Source organism: Hypanus sabinus, chromosome 7, assembly GCF_030144855.1.
Source record: "Hypanus sabinus isolate sHypSab1 chromosome 7, sHypSab1.hap1, whole genome shotgun sequence".
NCBI classification, from domain to species: Eukaryota; Metazoa; Chordata; class Chondrichthyes; order Myliobatiformes; family Dasyatidae; genus Hypanus; species Hypanus sabinus.
In genome coordinates, this window is record NC_082712.1 from 175,239,206 (window position 1) to 175,259,913 (window position 20,708).

Here is a 20,708-nt window from a genome sequence, read left to right on the forward strand (position 1 = left end):
TAAATGAACAAGCATACTTAATCAAACAATATTTACAATATTACTCAAGCATTACTGAAATATACAGCACCCGCCATCCTCAGTGTGGAAAAGCTGCCCCTCAGGTTCCCCTTAAGTCTTGAGCAACAGACACAAAATGCTGGAGAAACTCAGCAGGTCAGGCAGCACCTATGGAAATAAATAGATAGTCAATGTTTTGGTCCAAGACTCTTCTTCAGTACTAAGGAAGGGTGAAGATGGCAAAATAAAGAGGTTGTGGGAGGGGAAGGAGGCTAGCCGGAAAGTGACTTGTGAAGCCAGTGGGGTGGGAAAGGTCGAGGGCTGGAGAAGATAAAGAATCTGACAGGAGAGCAGAATGGACCATAGGAGAAAGGGAAGGAGGAGAGGACCCAAGGGGGAATTGAGCCCTAATCATCGATTGTTGGTCCTGTAAAGTGTTGCGCTGGTGGCTACGCTAATTTGCCATTATCCATCTGGTTTCCTGTCATGAGTTTGATCCTATGGGCAGTTACAGATGTCATACTGCATTACTGTAGCTGGTTGCGCACCAGCAATCTGGTAAATTGTTTTATGATTGTGACGTACTGAGGCAGAGTGAAAATCTTTGTTTTCTGTGCCATCCATACAGATCAATTCATTACACAGTGCACTGAGGAAGCAGCAGAGAAATCAATGACAGAATACAGAATAAAGTTATAGTTTCAGTGATAGTGTAGTGTGGGCAGACCCTAAGGTGCAAGGTCATAACGAGGTTAAGAGTCCACATTGTACAAAGGGACTGTTCAAAAATAGCAGGGGATACACAGAACATTGGGTGGCAGGGCAGAGTTGCATCTTGGTGCAATGTGTTTCTTCCCTCTGCTAGCCTGCAGGTCACCCTTGGGTAAGGTGTAGCAGCTGTTTAGCCCCCAATCAGGGTCACGTGAAGCCATGGGAGCAGGTAGTGGATAGTCAAATGAGCAACTGGTTCAAATCAAAGTCTTGGTTACGCGACCACTGACACCAGGCAGACAATCTCTGAAGAGTATTGATTGGAAAGACACTGGCCAGAAGAAGGCAATGGCAAACCACTTCTGTAGAAAAATTTGCCAAGAACAATCATGGTGATGGAAAGACCATGATCACCTACATCATATGACATGGCACATATTGATGACGATGATGATGCAGAACATAAAACAAGGAACATAGAATATAGAAGTTTACAGCATGGCTCAGTCCCTTCGGCCCACAATATTGTGCCAACATTTTAACTTCAATCCACCCCTTCCTTTCCATAGAACCCTCCATTTTTCTATCATCCATGTGTCTATCTAAGAGTCTGTTAAATGTCCTTAATGCATCTATCTCTACCATCAACCCTGGCAGCGCATTCCAAGCACCTACCACTTCCTGTGTAAAAAGCTTCCAGGTCATGCAGTTAATTGTCTAATTCAGAACTCCCCTGATTGGAACAATGTAAAATTCCATCCCTTACACCCTTCCATCTAGATTAAAGTTTACACACAGAAAATGGTGGAGGAACTCAGCAGGTCAGGCAGCATGTTCAGGAAGGGTCTCGGCCCGAAACGTCGACTATTTATTCATTTCCATAGATATTGACAGACCTGTGTGTTGCTTTGGTTTTTCAACATCTGCATATGTTCTCATGTTTTAGAGTAAAGAGTAATTTTATTTGTCACAGGAACCTCAATACATCAAAACATATAATGTATGTATCAGCGACGAACATAATCCAAATATGTGCTGGGGCAGTTGCAAGTGTCATCTTGCCTCTACAGGCCTCTTGCCTCTTGCCACTCTGGCCTCTAGCATATCCACAACTTACTAACACTATCCTGTGCATCTTTGGAAGGTGGGAAGAAACCAGAGCACCTGGTGGAAACCCACGGGGAGAACGTACAAACTCCTTACAGACAGCAGCGGGAATTCAATCCTGATCACAGATGGCCGACGCTAACTGCTACAGTACTGTGCCGCTGAAATCTGAGCTGTTTCTGAATCTGCTTGAGCTTGCAAATACAGCTAGATACTTGGAACTAATTTATGAGATTCTTTAACATACAAATTGGGTCCGTATCCTTAGTTACAGAATGGCCTATGATAAACAAAAGGTTTAATAAAACTCAGTAAGTGCTTTTGATAAAACGTCTTCAAGTCAATCCATCTGTGAATGCTGAGCACTATTTGCATTTACCAGTCTTTATTTCAGATTCCAGCATCTACAATTTTGTTTTTAAGGAGATTGCAGAGTTAACTGGATTGCCATCTTATTCCCAGTCACCAGATCTAATGCCTTGGTCAATTTTTGTTCTATCCTTGTGATTATGATTATTGCATTTTGAAACAATCAAGTTGCTTGTAGGACTATTTTAGAGACATAGTCATAGAAAACTACAGCACAGAAGCAGGCTCGTTGACTCATCCAGTCCATGCCCAAATATTTAAAATGCTCAGTCGCATTGACATTTACCCAGACCATAGCCCTCCATACACCTCCCATCCATATACCTTTCCAAACTTCTCTTAAACATTGACACTGAAGTCACATCCACCATTTTCACTGGCAGCTCGTCCCACACTGCACAAATTAAATGAGCAGTTGAATGTCAGTCACAAACCTGTAGATCTGTTATGAGGAAGATCTCTATTTTGAACATTTTTTTCTTGAACAAATGAATCCCTACAACTGTAAGATAGCTTTGTGTTTATCATCACCACATAATCTTACTTACTGGACTGTAATTTCGCCGTTGCTGTGTTGGGATTTGAACTTGTGCTTCTGAGGCATCAGTGCAGACACAACTCCTTTCATGGCACCTGAGTTGCAAATTAATCCAGCAAAGAGTTCGACAGCATCTTCTAGAAGGACTGAAGTTCGGCATTCAAAGTAAATTTATTATCAAAGTGCATACGGTATATGTCACCATATACTACCCAGAGATTCATTTTCTTGTGGGCATTCACAGTAGAACAAAATAATACAATAGAATCAGTGATAAACTACACTCAAAGAAAAACAATCAATGTGCAAAAGAAGAAAAAATGTGCAAATACAAAAATAAAAACAACTAATAATAATGAATAAATAAGTGATAAGTAACACTGAGAACATGAGTTGTAGAGACTTGAAAGTGAGTTCATAGGTTGTGGAATCAGGTCAGTGCTGAGGTGAGTGAAAATATCCACACTGGTTCAGGAGCCTGGTGGTCCAAGGGTAATAACTGTTCGTGAACTTGGTGGTGTGGGACCTAAGGCTTCCGTACTTCCTTCTTGTTGGCAGTAGTTAGAAGAGAACATATCTGCAGAAATTTAATGAGGCACGCACAAAATGCTAGAGGAACTGAGCAGGTTAGGCAGCATCTCTGGAGAGGAATAAACAGAAGACCCTTCGTCAGGAATCTCTGTCGAAGGGAAAATTTAAACTTCTTCAGGAAAGAGTACCTGATCTGCAGAGTTCCTCCAGCATTTCGTGTGGGTTTCTCAGAATTTGCAGAATCACTTGTGTTTATGATTTGCTGCTCCACTGCAATGTCTCTTCAAGTCATGTCAATGTTGAAGAGGTTTAAATATTCTTCACACCAGTAAGATGCTTATCATGACCACAAAATCTTATTTATTGGACTGAAATTTTCTAGTTGCCATGGTGAGATGTGAACTAGCTTCTTTGGGGTTCTAGCTTTGACACAACCACCTTCATAGATCTTGAGTTGCAAGTTAATCCACCAAGGAATTCCACAGCAACACACAAAATGCTGGAGGAACTCAGCAAATCAGGGCGCATTGGTGCAAATTAGTAAATGGTCAACATTTTGGGCTGAGACCCTTCTTCAGGACTGGAAAGTAAGTTGGAAGATGCCAGAATAAAAAAAGATTCGGGGTGGGGGGGGAAGGGAAGGATAGCTAGGTGGGTTGGAAAAATAAAGGGCTGGAGAGGAAGGAATCTGATAGGAGAGGAGAGTAGACCATAGGAGAAAAGAGGAAGGGACCTAGTGGGAGGTGATAGGCAAGGAAGAAGATGTAAAAGATCAGAGTGGAGAATAGAAGAGTGGAGGTGAAGGGAATCTTTTTTACTCTAAGGAGAAATCAATATTCATGCTATCAGATTGGAGGGTACCCAAACAGAAATATAAGGTGCTGCTCGTCCACCCTGAGGGTGGCCTCATCTTGGCATGGGAGGAGGCCATGGACCAACATGTCGGAACAGGAATGGGAATAGGAATTAAAATGTTGTGCCATGGGAAGTTCCACTTTTGGCAGACGGAGCAGAGATGCTCAATGAAGCAGTGCCCCCAGTTTGTAACAATTCTCACCAATGTGGAGGAGCCCATACGGGAATTCTGGAAACAATAAAGAATTCCACAGCATTATTTGGAGGGTGAAGATGATGAAACTTGCTATTCCCAGGAACACTGGAATAGGCAAAAAGATATAGGGCTTGTCCATAATGGAGAAGGACATGCTGATTGGGCAAACAGAGGGTAGGACATTAACAGAGGGACAGACATCTTGTGTGGTAAATGCAGAGACATTAAGATCAAGAGCCACCAGTCTCAGAGCTCTCTCTCGATCCCTCTCACACATTTGTTGCAACTTTAATGACTAGGTAAACATTGACACTTTATTTTTTGCTTTTTCAGGGGGATAGCGTGTTGACCGTCATCAAGGCAAAAGCACAATGGCCTGCTTGGCAACCCCTGAATGTGTAAGTAAGAGTTCTTTCAGCTGGCATTCTGATCAGATACAATAGGTTCTGGTGTTAGTAACCATAGAAAATCTCTGGCACAGTTTTTAGTGCTCTGCTCCACAGAGACAAAGTTTGTGAGTTGTGTTTGTACTGTGTATTGATTCCCATAATCCAGAATCCAGAAATTATAATCTAAAGTCATGTTCATAACAGCAAATGGGGAATTGCAATCCAGGTATTTCGTTTATCTGGATTTCAGAAGCTAATCTCAGAAGTGATTTGTAAGGAAAGTAAATGCAATGTTAGCATTAATTCTGAGAGGACTGGAATATAAAACCACAACATAATGCTGAGGCTTTGTAAAGCATTGGTCAGACCGGATTTCAATATTGTGAGCAGTTCTGGGCCTCAGATCTAAGAAAGGATGTATTGCCATTGGAGAAGATCTGGAGAAGGTTTACCAGAATTATCCTCTGAGTTAAAGGGTTAATGTGTGTTCCAGGGCTCTGAGCCTGTATTCACTGAAATTTAGAAGGATGAAGGCTATCTCGTTGAAAGCTATCGAATATTGAAAGGTCTTGATGAAGTGGACATGGTAAGGATGTTTCCAAATGTGGAGAGCCTCAGAGTAGAAGTATGTTCCCTTAGAACAGAGATGAGGAGGAATTTCTTTAGCCAGAGTGTAGTGAATCTCTGGAATTCATTGCCCTAATCTGTGGATTCAAAACCTCCATCAATAGCAGAGGTTGATATACTCGTGATTAGTAAGGACATCAAAGGTTAGGAGGAGAAAACTGGAGAATGGGGTTGAGAGGGGTAACAAATCAGCCGTGATTGAATGGTGGAACAGGCTCAATGGGCTAATTCTGTTTCTATATCTTAAGGTCTCATTGACCAACAAGTGTCAGTAGAGAAACCAATCTGATTCACTAATGTCCTTCAGAGAAGGGATTTTGTGATCCTTATCCAGTTTTTCCTCGACTGCTTTGCTCAGCACTTCATGGATGCGTTAGGATGTTGAAGTTGTGTAAGACATTGTCCAGGCTGAACTTGGAGTACTGTACGCAGTTTTGATTGCTTACCTATAGGAAAGATATCAATAAGACTGAAAGACTACAAAGAAATTTACACGGATCTTGCTGGGGCTTCAGGACCTAAGTTATGCGGAAAGAGTAAATAGGTTACGCACTTTATTCCTTGGAGCCCAGAAGAATGAAGTGAGATTTGATAGAGGTAAACAAAATTATGGGGAGTATAGATAGGGCAAATGGAAACAGGATTTTTCCACTGAGGTTGAGTAGAGTAGAACTAGAGGTCATAGGTTTAGGGTTAAAGATGAAATATTTAAGAGAAACCTGAGGAGGAACTTTACTCAGAGGGTGCGGATTGTGGAAGGAGCTGCAAGCAGAAGTGGTGGATACGGGTTAAAATATAACATTTAAGAGGAGTTTGGATAAGTACATGGACGGGAGGGGTATGTCATGGTGTGGGTCAATGGGACTAGACAGAACATGAAGCCAGCACGAACTAGATGGGTCAAATGGTTTGTTTCTGCACTTCAGTGCTCTATGACTCTATGAGTTTATAAATGTAAATGTTGGAAACCTGAAGTAAATGCAGAAAATGCTGGAAATACTCAGCAAGTCAGGCAGCATCCGTGGAGAAAGAAGTAACTAATACTCGAAAACACAAGGGACTCTGCAGATGTTGGAAATTCAACAAAATGTTGGAGGAATTCGGCAAGTCAGGCAGCATCTATGAAAATGAATAAACAGTTGATGGTTTGGACTGAGACCCTTCATCAAGATGGAAAGGAAGAGAGACAATGGCACAGCAAGAAGATAGGGGGAAGGGAAGGAGTTCAGGTGAAGAGACAGGGGGATAAAGTAAGAAGCTAGGAGGGGATAGGTGGAAAAGGTAAAATGCTGAAGAAGAAGGAATCTGATAAAAGAGATGAGTCAACCATGGGAGAAAGGGAAGGAGGAAAGGCACCAAGGGAAGGTAATTGGCATGTGGTCCAGATGAAGGGTCTCGGCCTGAAACATCAACAGTTTATTCCCATCCATAGATGCTGGCCAATCTGCTGAGCTCCTCCTGCACAACGTTTGTATTGCTCTAGATTTCCAGCACCTGCAGTACCTCCTGAGTCTAAGAGAAGGCGTAAGCAGCCAGAGTGTGGAATTGAAGAAGAGGAAAGGAATTGGTGAAAAAAATTACCGGATGTTAGAGAAATTGACGTTCATGCTATCAGGTTGGAGGCTACCCGATAGAAGATGAAATGTTGCTCCTCTAACCTGAGAGTGGACTCATCATTGCAGAAGAGGAGACCGTGGCCCTACAGATCTGGGACCCTCTCTCAGTGGGCTGGTCAGTGTAGAAACTGTTAGAGGTGAACAATAGAAACTTGTCTTCCTCGTGATGACCACATCCCATGACTAAACTGATAAAAATTGGTCTCTCCAACCTTTGAGAGTGCACTTGGGTGATGCTGAAGGTTCGAGCATTCAATATTTATATCCTAAGCAAGGAATTGAAGAAGGTAATTCTGTTATGTTTGTCCTATTTCCTGTATTCTATTGTGTTTGACTTCCTTCATAAAAAACAATCATTCCAAGTGTCAGTCCTTAAAGTATATATACTTAAAGGCCACTTTATCAGCTACAGCTGTGCACCTACTTGTCAATGTAATATCTAATCAGCCTATCATGTGGCAGCAATTCATTACACAGAAGCATGCAGACATAGTCACAAGGTTCAGTTGTTATTCAGATCAAACATCAGAATGGGGAAGAAATTGGATAAGTTGGATAAATTTCCTGGACCGGATGAGATGTACCCCAGGCTACTGTGGGAGGCAAGGGAGGAAATTGCTGAGCCTCTGGCGATGATTTTTACATCATCAGTGACGGGAGAGGTTCTGGAGGATAGAAGGGTTGCAGATGATGTTCCCTTATTCAGGAAAGGGAGTAGGGATAGCCCAGGAAATTATAGACCAGTGAGTCTTACTTTGGTTGGTAAGTTGATGGAGAAGATCCTGAGAGGCAGGTTTTATGAACACTTGGAGAGACATAATACGATTAGGAATAGTCAGCATGGCTTTGTCAAGGGCAGGTCATGCCTTACGTGTCTGATTGAATTTTTTGAGGATGTGACTAAACACATTGATGAAGGTAGAGCAGTAGATGTAGTGCATATGGATTTCAGCAAGGCATTTGATAAGGTGACCCATGCAAGGATTATTGAGAAAGTAAGGTAGCATGGGATCCAAGGGGACCTTATTTTGTTGTTACAGAATTGGCTTCTCCACTGAAGGTAAAGAGTGGTTGTGATGGGTCATAGTCTGCACGGAGGTCAGTGACCAGTGGTGTGCCTCAATGATCTGTTCTGGGAGCCTTTCTCTTCGTGATTTTTATAAATGACCTGGATGAGGAAGTGGAGGAATGGGTTAGTAAATTTGCAGATGACACCAAGGTGGGGGGGGTTGCTGTGGATAGTGTGGAGGGATGTCAGAGGTTATAGCGGGACATTGATAGGATGCAAAACTGGGCTGAGAAGTGGCAGATGGAGCTTAACCCAGATAAGTGTGAGGTCGTTCATTTTGGTAGGTCAAATATGACAGCAGAATATAGTATTAATGGTAAGACTCTTGGCAGTGTGGAGGATCAGAGGGATCTTGGGGTCTGAATCCATAGGACACTCAAAGCTGCTGTGCAGGTTGACTCTGGGGTTAAGAAGGCGTATGGTGCATTGGTCTACATCAACCATGGGATTGAGTTTAAGAGTAGAGAGGTAATGTTACAGTTATATAGGACACTGGTCAGACCCCACTTGGAGTACTGTGCTCAGTTCTGGTAATTTCACTCAGGAAACTATAGAAAGGGTGCAGAGGAGATTTACAAGGATGTTGCCTGGATTAGGGAGCATGCCTTATGAGAATAGGTTGAGTGAACTCGGCCTTTTCTCTTTGGAGCAATAGAGGATAAGAGGTGACCTGATAGAGGTGTACAAGATGATAAGAGGTATTGATCGTGTGGATTGTCAGAGGCTTTTTCCCAGGGCTGAAGTGGCTAATACAAGAGGGCACAGTTTTAAGGTAGTTGGAAGTAGGTACAGACGTCCGGGGTAAGTTTTTTTTTTACAGAGAGTGGTGAGTGCATGGAATGGGCTGCCTGTGACAGTGGTGGAGGTGGATACAATAGGGTCTTTTAAGAGACTGCTGGATAGGTACATGGAGTTTAGAAAAATAGAGGGCAATGGGTAACCCTAGGTAGCTCTAAGGTAAGGACATGTTCGGCACAACTTTGTGGGCCGAAGGGCCTGTATTGCGTTGTAGGTTTTCTATGTTTCTAAATGTGATCTAAATGACTGACTGTGGAATGATTGTTGGTGCCAGATGGGGTGGTTTGAGTATCTCAGAAAGTGTTGATTTCCTGGGATTTTTACACACAACAGTCTCTGGAGTTCACAGACAATAGTTCAAAAAACAAAAACAAAATGCAGTGAGTGGCAGTTCTATGGAGAAAATGCTTTTTTAATGAGAGAGGTCAGAGCTTATTTCAGAATGCTATTTACTTGCAGTCATTGTTTGCATGATTTGTTTTTTTTCTCTGCACGTTGGGTGTTCAATGATCTTTTTTATGCGTTCTTTTGGGTTTCTTTGCTTCGTGGCTCCCTGGTAGGAGGTGAATCTCAAGGCTGTATAACGCTTTGATACCAAATCTACTTTGAACTTTGAGGAGAATGGCCAGACTGGCTCAAGCTGACATTAAGGTGCCAGTATCTCAAGCAGCCAAGTGTTACATTAGTGGTGTGTAGAAGTGCATTGCTGAATACAAAACATGTTGAACATTAAACTAGATGGGCTACAGCAGCAGAAGACCATGAATGTACAGTCGGTGGTCACTATATTAGGTACAGGAAGTACCTCATAAAGTAGCCACTGAGTGCAAATTGTGCTGGGCTTTGAAGCTAATTTTCAGAATGCACCTGCATGGTTTTTAGTGATGGAAAGAAGTCCTTTTCAAAACTCTTCTTCTGAAATAATGAAGGGATAAAGTAAGGATAAACTCAGAGTAGAGTCCATTGTGAAGAATAAAAATTTTCTCCAAAGGAATGAGGTTGAAAAGCCACCTTGCAGGAATGGACAAGAGAGGGCACAATTAACATGACACTGTTACAGTTCAGGATGTTGGAGTTTAAAGTTCAATTCCAGCCCCATCTGTAAGGAATTTGTATGTTCTCCCCTTGATCAATAGGCTTTATCGAAGTGCTCCAGCTTCCTCCCACACTCCAAAGTCACACCAGTTAACAGGTTAATTAGCTATTGTAAATTGTCCTGTGATTAGGCTACAGTTAAGCAGATGGGTAGCTGGGTGGTGCTTAGGTGGCATGGTGGAGATATATCTCTACAAAAGTCATGCAAAGCACTCCTTCATCTGCTAGCCTGCAAGTCATCCTTGGACAAGGTGTAGCTCCTGCTTAGCCCCTCGATCAGGGTCAAGTGAAGTCAGGGGAGCAGGTGGTGGGTGGTTGTATAAACAGCTGGTGCATATCACAAGTCCTGGTTTTGTGACCACTGACCCCAGGCAGACAATCCCTGAGGAGTTTTGATACTGGATGGGAACACCCACCTTGTAAAGACACTGTCCAGCAGAAGGCAATGGCAACTCACTTCTGTAGAAAAATTTGCCTAGAACAATCATGGTCATGGAGAGACCATGATTGCCCACGTCATACAAAATGGCACATAATGATGATGATGCTGTGTGGTACAGCTCATTGAGCCAGAAGGGCCTGTTCCACACTATATCTCCAAATTCTGTCCCACCATTCAACAACACGCACAAAATGCTGGAGAAACTCAGCAGGTCAGACAGAATCTATGGAAATGAATGAACAATTGACATTTTTGGCCAAAACCCCTCTTCAGGACTGAAAAGGAATGGAGAAGGTGTCAGAATAGAAAGGTGGGGGGGAGGGGAAGGAGGATAGCTAGAGGGTGATAGATGAAGCCAGGTGGGTGGAAAAGGTAAAGGGCTGGAGAAGACGGAATCTGATAGGAGAAGAGAGTGGAGCGTAGGAGAAAGAGAAAGAGGAAGGGACTCAAGTAAAGTGTTAAGCAGGTGATAAGAGGTAAAAGGCTTGAGTGGGGAGTAAAAGAAGGGAGAGGGAGGGAAAAAATTCTGGAAGGAAAAAAATTGATATTCATGCTATTAGCTTGGAGGCTACCCAAACAGAATATAAAGTGTTGCTTCTCCCCTGAGGGTGGCCTCACCTTGGCACAAGAGCAGGCCATTGACTAACATGTTGGAACTGGAATGGGAATCAGAACTAAAATGTTTGACCTCAGGAATATTCTGCTTTTGGTGGATGGAGTGGATGTGCTCGATGAAGCAGTGCTCCAATTTACAAAATGTCTCCCCAGTGCCAAGGAGATGCATTGGGAACACTGGATGAACCTTGCAGATTCACAGGTGAAGTGTTGCCTCACCTGAAAGGACTGGTTGGGCACCTGGGTGGAGGTGAGGGAGGAGATGAAAGGGAGATGTAGCACTTTGAATTGCTTATTTATGTACCAACTTCTTATGTGACATATTGTTACATGTCCTTTTGGAAATCTAAATGCACAACATCTAAATCAACTCTCCCTGTCACATCTCTCAGATTTAACGCAAACTTGTCAAGCACAATGGTTGGGTCTGATTATACTCATCTTTCCCAAACGATTTGTTATTTTCTGTTTGCATATTGTCTCCAGCTCTTTGTAAATAATAGATGGTACAACTTACTGGCCTCTCATTCCCCACCATTTTCACATTCTGCTTGACCCAGGAGGGAGAGGGGGATGGTCGAGAAATGGAACACCAATGGGGGACTGCAGGAGGATTGCGAGGGCTGATACAAATAGGCCAAATCTGAAAGCAGTCACATGGGATATGAGACTGGCAAAGGATAAAGACCATGAGACATAAGTCATTGCCACCATCATCATTATGTGCTGTGTCGTATGACATGGGTAATCACAGTCTTCCATCTGTCTTTAACCTGAGAAGTTCTAATAAGCTCTTCAAACCATTTGCCCATCCATCCCATGATGTAACTCATGAGCATCATGCGCTGTCACAGAGTCATAGAAAAGTACAGCACAGGAACAGGCCCTTCAGCCCATCCTGCCCAAGCCAAGCCATTTAAAACTGCCTACTCCCATCCAAGAAATTCCAGCTGCTGTTTCCTGACTGATAATATCAGCTCTCTTTTATTCTGGTCTTTCTCCACACAAGTCATAGGAGCAAAATCAGTCCATTTGGCCCATCATAGCTGCTCAGCTATTCAATTGTGGCTGATTCAGAACAGAACGTAAGATAGTACAGCACAGTGCAGTCCCTTCGGCCCACGTTAATGTGCCGAACTTTTCATTTCAGATCTTATCATTTGAGAACTGGAAAGCATTGAAGGTCTTTGAATGACTAAGAGGGATGCCCAACAAGCTGCAGAAGTGTTTTTGGTGGGATGAAGAAGCAATAAAGATAAAATGTTGAGTGGTTTACAGTCCCCTAACAATAAACACACAGGAAAGAAAATAAGAGAAGAAGTAATGGGATTTTGTCAACAAGGAATGGCGGTAATCATGATAGATTTTAATCTACATTTAGATTGGAAAAATCAGTCAGGCGAAGGAAGCCCAGAGGAGAAGCTCACAGACTGTTTTCAGGATTGCTTTCTTTTAATTTCAAGAATATATTTTGAAAGAGTAGCAGGAATCAGAATAGGTTCTTACAGTAGTGAATTACAGGGCATCAGAGAATAGGCTGCAGTGGTGCTGAACAATGTGATAACATCACACTTATAGAATGGAATAGAACTTTATTGTCATTGCTCAAGACAACGGGATTGTGATGCTACTCCAGTCTGTGCAAAACAGATATTTACAATGCATGCAGTATGACTTAATTAAAAAAATTCCCGTATTTACATGTAACAAGTGACTTTGGTAGTCCATAATACTCAAAGGCTATTGGCAAACTGGGCTGTAGAATTATTCAGCTGCACAACAGCCCTCCGAAAGAAGTTGTTTTTCAGTCTTACTATCTTGGCTAAGATGTTTCTGTATCTCCTACCAGATGGCTGGAGATTGAACTGTGTCCGGGGTGGGATGGCCCTTTAATGATGTTATGAGTGTACCGTAGGCATTGAGGCACAAGAGACGGCAAAATCTGCAAGTCTGGAGCAACAGACAAAAGAGAAGGAAAAATTTAGCAGGTCAAAAAATCACCTGCAAAATGTCGTCATATATCACCGCTTGCATAGAGTCATAAAGTCATAGAACACGACAATACAGAAACAGGCCTTTGGCCCATCTGGTCTGTGCTGAACTATGAATATTCCTAGCCCCAGTGACCTGTACCCAGAGCACAGCCCTCCATACCTCTCCCATCCATATCATCATCATGTGCCATGTCCTATGCTGTGGTGATCATGATCTTTCCGTGGCCACGATTGTTCTTGGTAAATTTTTCTGCAGAAGTGTTTTGCCATTGCCTTCTTCTGGGCAGTGTCTTTACAAGACAGGTGACCTCAGACATTATCAATACTCTTCAGAGATTGTCTGCCCGGCGTCAGTGGTCACATAATCAGCTGCTCATACAACCATCCACCACCTGCTCCTGTGGTTTCATGTGACCCTGATCGGCAGTACTAAGCAGGTGATACACCTTGCCCAAGGGTAACCTGCAGGCTAGCGAAGGGAAGAAGCACTTTACACCTCCTCCACCCCACCACCCATCATATCCATGTACCTATCCAAATCTCAATGGTTCCATAGTTCCACTTAGTATACAACCTGAAATTCTCACTCTTTGCAGACTTCCACGAAACAGTAGAAAAAAAACAAATAATGAATGACAGAAAATCGTTAGAACTCCAAAGCCCCTTGGCCTCCTCTCACTCGTAAACACCAGTATGAAGCAAACCTCCCCCATCCCCTTCCCACCACTTCTTTCAGCATCAGCACTCCATGCTAGCAACAGCAATGCCCCAAAGTCTACAGTCAACCAAAAATTACTATTAATCTCAACAGTTTGACATTCCACAGGCTCTTTACTCTCACCAACAACAGGGAGAGAGATCACTCCTTCCACAGCGGGAGGGGAGACAAACAGTCACTACTCTCACTTGCCAACGAGAAAGAGAGAGAGAGAGAGAGAGGGAGAAAGAACACAATCACCCAAGTGCTGAGGCCTCTGACAGCTGTAGCCTCAGTCTCAATGCTTCAGTTTGCGACACTAGTGAGAAATCTTATCCACAGGACCATACAAGACCGCAGCATGAAGGCTCTGGCTTCCAAGCCATTCCTAGAGATATGGAAAATGCGGCCAATTGGCGAGCTCCAAGAACGGGAACACACCACTGCGAAGAACCACAGTTTGATGCAGCTGTAGATTACCGACTCTGATGGGGCCCCAGCCACATTGAAAAGGAAAATAGAGACACTATAAGAAAAAAGTTTATCTGTTCCACTGATGGGCTAGGAAAAGTCGCCCTTTGGCACCATCTTTTGCTCCCCTCTGCTTAAATATTGAACTCAAGCCAGCATCCACCACTTACACTGGCAGCTCATTCCACACTATTCCAACCCTCTGACTGAAGAAGTTCCCCTCATATTCCTCTTAAACAGTTCACCTTTCACCCCTAACCCATGAACTCTAGTTGTAGTCAAGATGCATCATCTTGTCACAGCATTTGTGGAGGGAAATGGACAATTGGTGTTTCAGGTCAAGTTGCTTCATCAGAACAGGAGAGGAAGTGGAGAGATAGCCAGTGTTCGAAGGTTTGGAGAAAAGTTGGATAAGAGTTGGTGGGTGATAGGAAGATCATGATCACAATGTCTCTGATGTCTAGAATGTGCTGCGAGAGCAGGTGGTGGAATCAATCCCTACATTTAAGAAGGAATTAGAGAGACTCTTAAATAAGCAATAGAAAGATACAATCCTTTTCAGTGACAGGCACAAAGTAATGCATATGGTAAACCCCACCCCACCATTGAGCACATCTCCACAAAGCATTGTTGCAAGAAAGCAGCATCCATCATCAAGCACTCCCCACCATCCACTTCATGCTATCTTTATGCTGCTGCCATCAGGAAGAAGGTACAGGAGCCTCAGGACTCACCCCACCAGATTCAGAAACAGTTACTGCCCCTCAACCATCAGGCTCTTGAACCAGAGGGGATAACTTCACTCCGCTTCACTTTCGCCATCATTGAAACGTTCCCACAACCAGTGGACTCACTTCCAGGGACACATTGTCGCATCTTAAGATAGTTATTGTTTTTATTTATTTATGTTTATACTTGAACAGTTTGTTGCCTTTTGCACTCTGGTTGAACATCCAGTTTGGTGTGCTTTTTCATTGATTCCATACTGTTATGGATTTACTGAGCATGCCCACAAGAAAATGAAGCTGAGGGTTGTATATGGTGACGTATATGTACTTTGCTAATGAATTTACTTTGAAGTTCAATCTGCATGGTCACGTTGGGCTGAATGGCCTCACCTAGCCCCAGATAGCATGCTCGGAATGTAATTGAATTTTACATACAGTTTGAAGGAGAGAAGAATGTGTTGAAGGCTGGCAATTTAAACTTAAATAATCAAAATAATGAGGGCTTAAAAGCAGAGCTAGCAAATGAGTGATTTTTCTGTCACGGTCTAGCAATGGACATTTACAGGGATTTTTTAGCTAAGGTACTCTCTAATGAAAGGGAAATACTCCAAAACAAAGTCCTGTCATTCTCAATTAAGTAAAAGAGTTAAAGATTGCAGCAATGTTGAAGAAAAATGATGCAGGTCAGAAAATTCGGGAGAACATAAAAAAAAAGCTAAAGGATTAATAAGGCGTAAGGAATAGTTAGAGAGTAAGATAAAGATACATTTGATGTTGCGGTGATTGCCGAGCTTGGCAATTAGCTTGCAAACATCTCATCACCAGTCAAGGTGACATCCTCAGTGTGCAGTTGTTGGTGTTTCTCTCTGGGAGACGTGGATCTTATCCAAGTGTCTGGAAGAGGTCAGTGAGATATGTTGCTTTCATCAGTTTTCCAAGATTCCCTCAGTTTGGGAAGGAATTCATTAAGTTGGAAAACAACAAATGTCACTCCTTAACACAAGAAAAACTGCAGATGCTGGAAATCCAGAGCAACACACACAACATGCTGGATGAACTCAGCAGGGCAGGCAGCATTTATGGAAAAGAGTAAACAGTCGATATTTCAGACCTAGACCCATCATCAGGACTCCTTAATTTAAAATGGGAGAGAAGCAGAGATAGAGACTACAGGTCAATTTAACATCTGTCCTATTTTTAAAATATATTTATTACAAACTCAAACCACAACAGTACTGTTGTACCATCACATCACAAACAAAAAGCAGACAAACCATGACTAACACATTCCCATGCTCATTGAGGATAGTATTTATCTCCCGCTGTGCCCAGTAGTCTCAAAATACCATTTATATTACACTGGATGCAGCATTTGCTTTCTCCACAACTACCCGTGCACGGACATACCCTCGGAACATTACCAGGAAGTCAGCCCAGATGGAACCCTCTGCTACCTGTCTCCAGGTCACAGAAGCCAACCTCCCCTCCATGGACTCTGTCCACATTTCCCACTGCTTCAGTTATGCAGCCAACATAATCAAAATCCCCAGCCACACCAGACACTCTCTCTTTCCCCTCTCCCAGAGGGTGGTAGATACAAAAATCTGATTGCATGTAACACCAGGCTTCTGTCCCGCTGTTATAAGACTCTAGAATGTTCTCCGAATATGATACGATAGACTCTTGAACTCCCAATCAACTTCACCTGGGCTTTGCAACTTATTGTCTGTCTTCACTGCCCTTTCTCTGTGACTTTATTCTGCATTCTTATTGTTTCCTTTCAACTACCTTATGACACTTCTGTGATGAATTGACCTGTATGAACAATATGAAAGAAAAGATTCTTCCCCACCTTCTTATTCTAGCTTCTTCCCCCTTTATTTCCAGTCCTGACGAAGAGTCTTGGGCTGAAACATTGACTGTTCATTCCTCTCCATAGATGCTGTCTGACCTGTGTGTGCTGCTCATAATACTCAAAATATGGCCTCACCAACATCTTGTACAACTTCTATTCTTATGCCTTGACTGATGTCCAAAGTTCAAAGTAAATTTATGTACAAGTATGTACATGTCACCATAAACAACTCTGACATTCATTTTCTTATAAGTACAAAGAAACTCAATCAAATCAATGAAATACACACAACAAATACAATATGCAAAAGAAAAACAAACTGTGAATAGGAAAAGGGAGAAAAAATTATAAATAAATAAACAATAATTATAAAGAATATGAGTTGTAGAATTCTTGAAAGTGAGTCCTTATGTTGTAGAAACCAGTTGAGTGTTGAAATGAATGAAGTTATCAATGATGGTTCAGGAGCCTGATGGTTGTAGGGTAATAACTGTTCCTGGACCTGGTGCTGTGGGCCCTGAGGCTCCTGTACCTCCTTCCTGACGGGGGCAGTGAGAAGAGAGCATGGGCTGGATGGTGGGGGTCCCTGATAATGGATACTTCATTCCTGTGACAATGCTTCCAGTGGATGTGCTCAATGGGGGGGGGGGGGGCGCTTTAGCTGTGATGGGCTATATCCGTTACTTTTACCAAAAGCCTTCTTCACCAACAGATCAACAACAGTGAGTTGTCCCTCCTGACAGTCAACATCAGAGCTGGACTTACCTACTAGAACTCTGTATGGACAAAATAAACCCATTTCCCTCCAGAACCCAAGGAGTTAAATTCAGATTAAAATACAATAAAAATACACTATGGAGTGCTAATTCTGTTAGCTCAAGTCAGTCCTAAAGGCAGCAGTATTTTTAAAGCTATTTTTTACCTCGCACAGTCTCGGTACAGGGTAGACTGAATAATGAGTTGGAGACTGCTGAACGAATCTAACCTTTTAAATTTTTGGATTATTGCTGTTCTTTCCTTAAAGGGTCAAAGGCAGGTTTCCTCTGTAAAAGTAGGAATTGTAGCAAAATCTTTCAGGAGGGGGTCAGTGGGAAAAATGGTGGAGGATGCACAGATGTAAGACTCTTATTACGAGGAAGGCTTGGCAAAGGCTAATCTGACTTTCTTCAACATGCAAAATTAACTCAATAGAATTATGCATTAAATGGATTTGGGGACGCAGTCAGCAGTATCTAAAACTGGATTTGTGTAGTGAAATGAATGCCATTAACGTAAGAGCGAACAGCCAGTGTCTTTTCTTTCCAGGACGGAAATGGCTAGTAACAGGCAGCGTAATTTTAAGGTGAAGAGTTAAGGAGAAGAGTTCAGGGGGAGATATCAGAGGAAGGTTTCTAACATGGACAGCGGTAGATGTGTGAAGCATCCTGCCAGGGGTGGTGGTAGAAGTAGATGCATTTGAGACATTTAAGAGATTGTTGGATAGATGCTTGAATAAAAGACAAATGGAGGTCTATATGGGGGTGCTAGACTGATCATGAAATAGGTCTGTATTGGCTGGCACAACATTGTGGGCTGAAAGGCCTGTGCTGTGATATTCTGTTCTATGTTCAATATTTTTTTTTTATCAAACTCCATTATTTCCTCACAGCATCCTTTCTCTCTGGATGGTGTCCTATTACATCAATTCCCAGGATTTTGAACTTTGAATGGCAAAATGCTGTTCAAGTGAATTCTAAAAGTTCATAGAACATAGAATCCAGAACAGAGGGCAGCAAAGCATGTTGTAAACATAAGAGATCCTGCGGATGCTGAAAATCCGGAGCAACACACACAAACTCCTGGAGGAACTAAGCAGGCCAGGCAGTACCTTTGGAAGGGAATCAACAGTCAATGTTTCAGACCTAGACCCTTCATCAGGGCAGGAAAGGAAGGATGCTGCCTGACCTGCATTTTAAGTGTGCTGCTCAGAACAGGTCCTTTGGCCTGCTAATCTTTTAACCTACTCTAAGATCAGTCTTTCCCTCCCACACACTGTAGCTTCGCCTTTCTTTCACCCATGTGTCTATGTAAGAGTCTCGTCAATGTCCATAAAGTATCTGCCTTTACCACCATCCTGGCAGCGCGTTCCACACACCCACCATGCCATGTGTAAAAATACTAACTCTGACATCCCTCTATACTTTCATCCAAACACCTAAAATGATGCCCCTTTATATTTACCACTTCCTCCCTGGGAACAAATGTCTCTGGCTATCCATTTGATCTGCCTCTGATCATCCTGTATACCCCTATTAAGCCACTTCTTACCCTCCTTCATTCCGAAGGGTTCCCTAAACCTTTCATAAGACGTGTGTTCTAAGGGAAAACCTCCACAAGAGAATTTTTACGTGAAGCCTTATCAGACGACAATAGTAACTCATAAATACACTCAGAATGGTCACTGTAATAATATCTTCTAGGCATTTTTAAACCTGTAAGTGATTGCATTAGACAACAATTTTTTTGAAAGTGTTGCTCCCTCAGAATTTGTCTTTTTCATGATAGACTACTTGTAGCTGAATGCAAATATAATTTCAGACTACTTGTATCATGTAGGAATTAGGGGAAACAGGAAATTAACTTTTATTGAATATAATGGGTTGAATTGCATAACAATGCTGATGCTTTGCAATAGTTCAAATAAACTAAAAATGTTTTGTTATGATCTTCATTTGTACTCAGTGTCTGAGGATTCTCGCGTAAGTGTCCAACAATAATCAGCCAGCATTGATGGATTCCATTTGCCCTGATATCATTTCTCCAGCATTGCAATGTGCTGGAGAAACCTTGTGCCATGCTCGTCACTGTCAACATTTGCAGGGAAGTCTAACTGGGAATGCAGAGAAGGAGTCTTTACTGACACATTGCACTTCATGGTTTTGTATGCTTGCAGCATGTTGTCAAGCAGCTGCATGTAGTTCAGTGCTCTGTAGTTGCCAAGAAAATTTTCAATAACATCCTTGAATGCCTTCCATGCAATCTTCTCCAGTCCCACTGGAAATTCTTCGAAATGCCTGTCATTGGTGACCTGTTTCACTTGTGGAGCAACAAAAAAGCATGACTTGAATTATGAATTGAAATAATAAATAGGTGATTTCAAAAAAATTGGTGCATGATAGGGAAATTTCATGGTGATTTTCATGATTAGCAACCCAAAATCCATGTTATACCCAAAAGTATTCAGAAAGTAAAACTTTGTTATCCAAAGTTATAAAACATTTTTCTTCAACAGCCCTGAACACAAAGCTTATTGCCGTTCTTCAGTGAAGGAAGAAAAAAATCAGTCTGATTTTGATGCTTATACAAGGTGAAATGGGATTTTATCAGTCATGGTGGAAGTATAGGAGGTGGGACATTATTTTTATTTTTATTTAGACAGACAGCTTGGAACAGGCCCTTTTGGCCTAATAAGCTGCACTGCCCTTGATTTAACCCTAGCCTAATAAGGGTACAATTTGCAATGATCAATTAACAGTCTTCGGACTGTGGGGGGAAACCAGAGCACTTGGAGGAAACCCACATAGTCACGGGGAGAACATACGGAATCCTTACAGACAGCGCTGAAATTGATATCTGAACTCTATTGCCCCAAGCCGTAATACAATCACACTAGCGGTGCCCACTTTGTAACCATTGTGTTGCAGTTGTGTCAATAAATTGTGAGACTGCACTACAAAGTTCAAAGTAAATTTCTTATCAAAGTACATATATACCTCCATATACAACCTAAGATTCATTTACTTGCGGGCATTAAGAACTATAATAGAATAATTGAAAAACTGCACACACACTTAGAATACCATGTACAGTTCTAGTCTCTCTGTTATAGTAAAGACGTAGTTAAACTGGAAAAAAAGATTTACAAGGATTTTGTCAGGACGAGAGGGCCAGTATTTCTCTGTGACTCTATAATCTGATTCTATTATTTTTATTGTAATGCAATGCAGAAACACTCTGCACAGAACA

General features: G+C 42.2%; 1 protein-coding gene across 1 annotated transcript in view; it reads left to right on the forward strand.

Moving 5' to 3' along the window:
- LOC132397415 (spondin-1-like) overlaps positions 1-20,708 on the forward strand; it is a 327,855-nt gene that overhangs the window by 256,125 nt on the left and 51,022 nt on the right. The window contains exon 7 of the mRNA XM_059976155.1: positions 4,641-4,705. Within this exon, the coding sequence (XP_059832138.1) occupies positions 4,641-4,705 (65 nt within the window). The remainder of the gene's footprint in view (positions 1-4,640; positions 4,706-20,708) is intronic.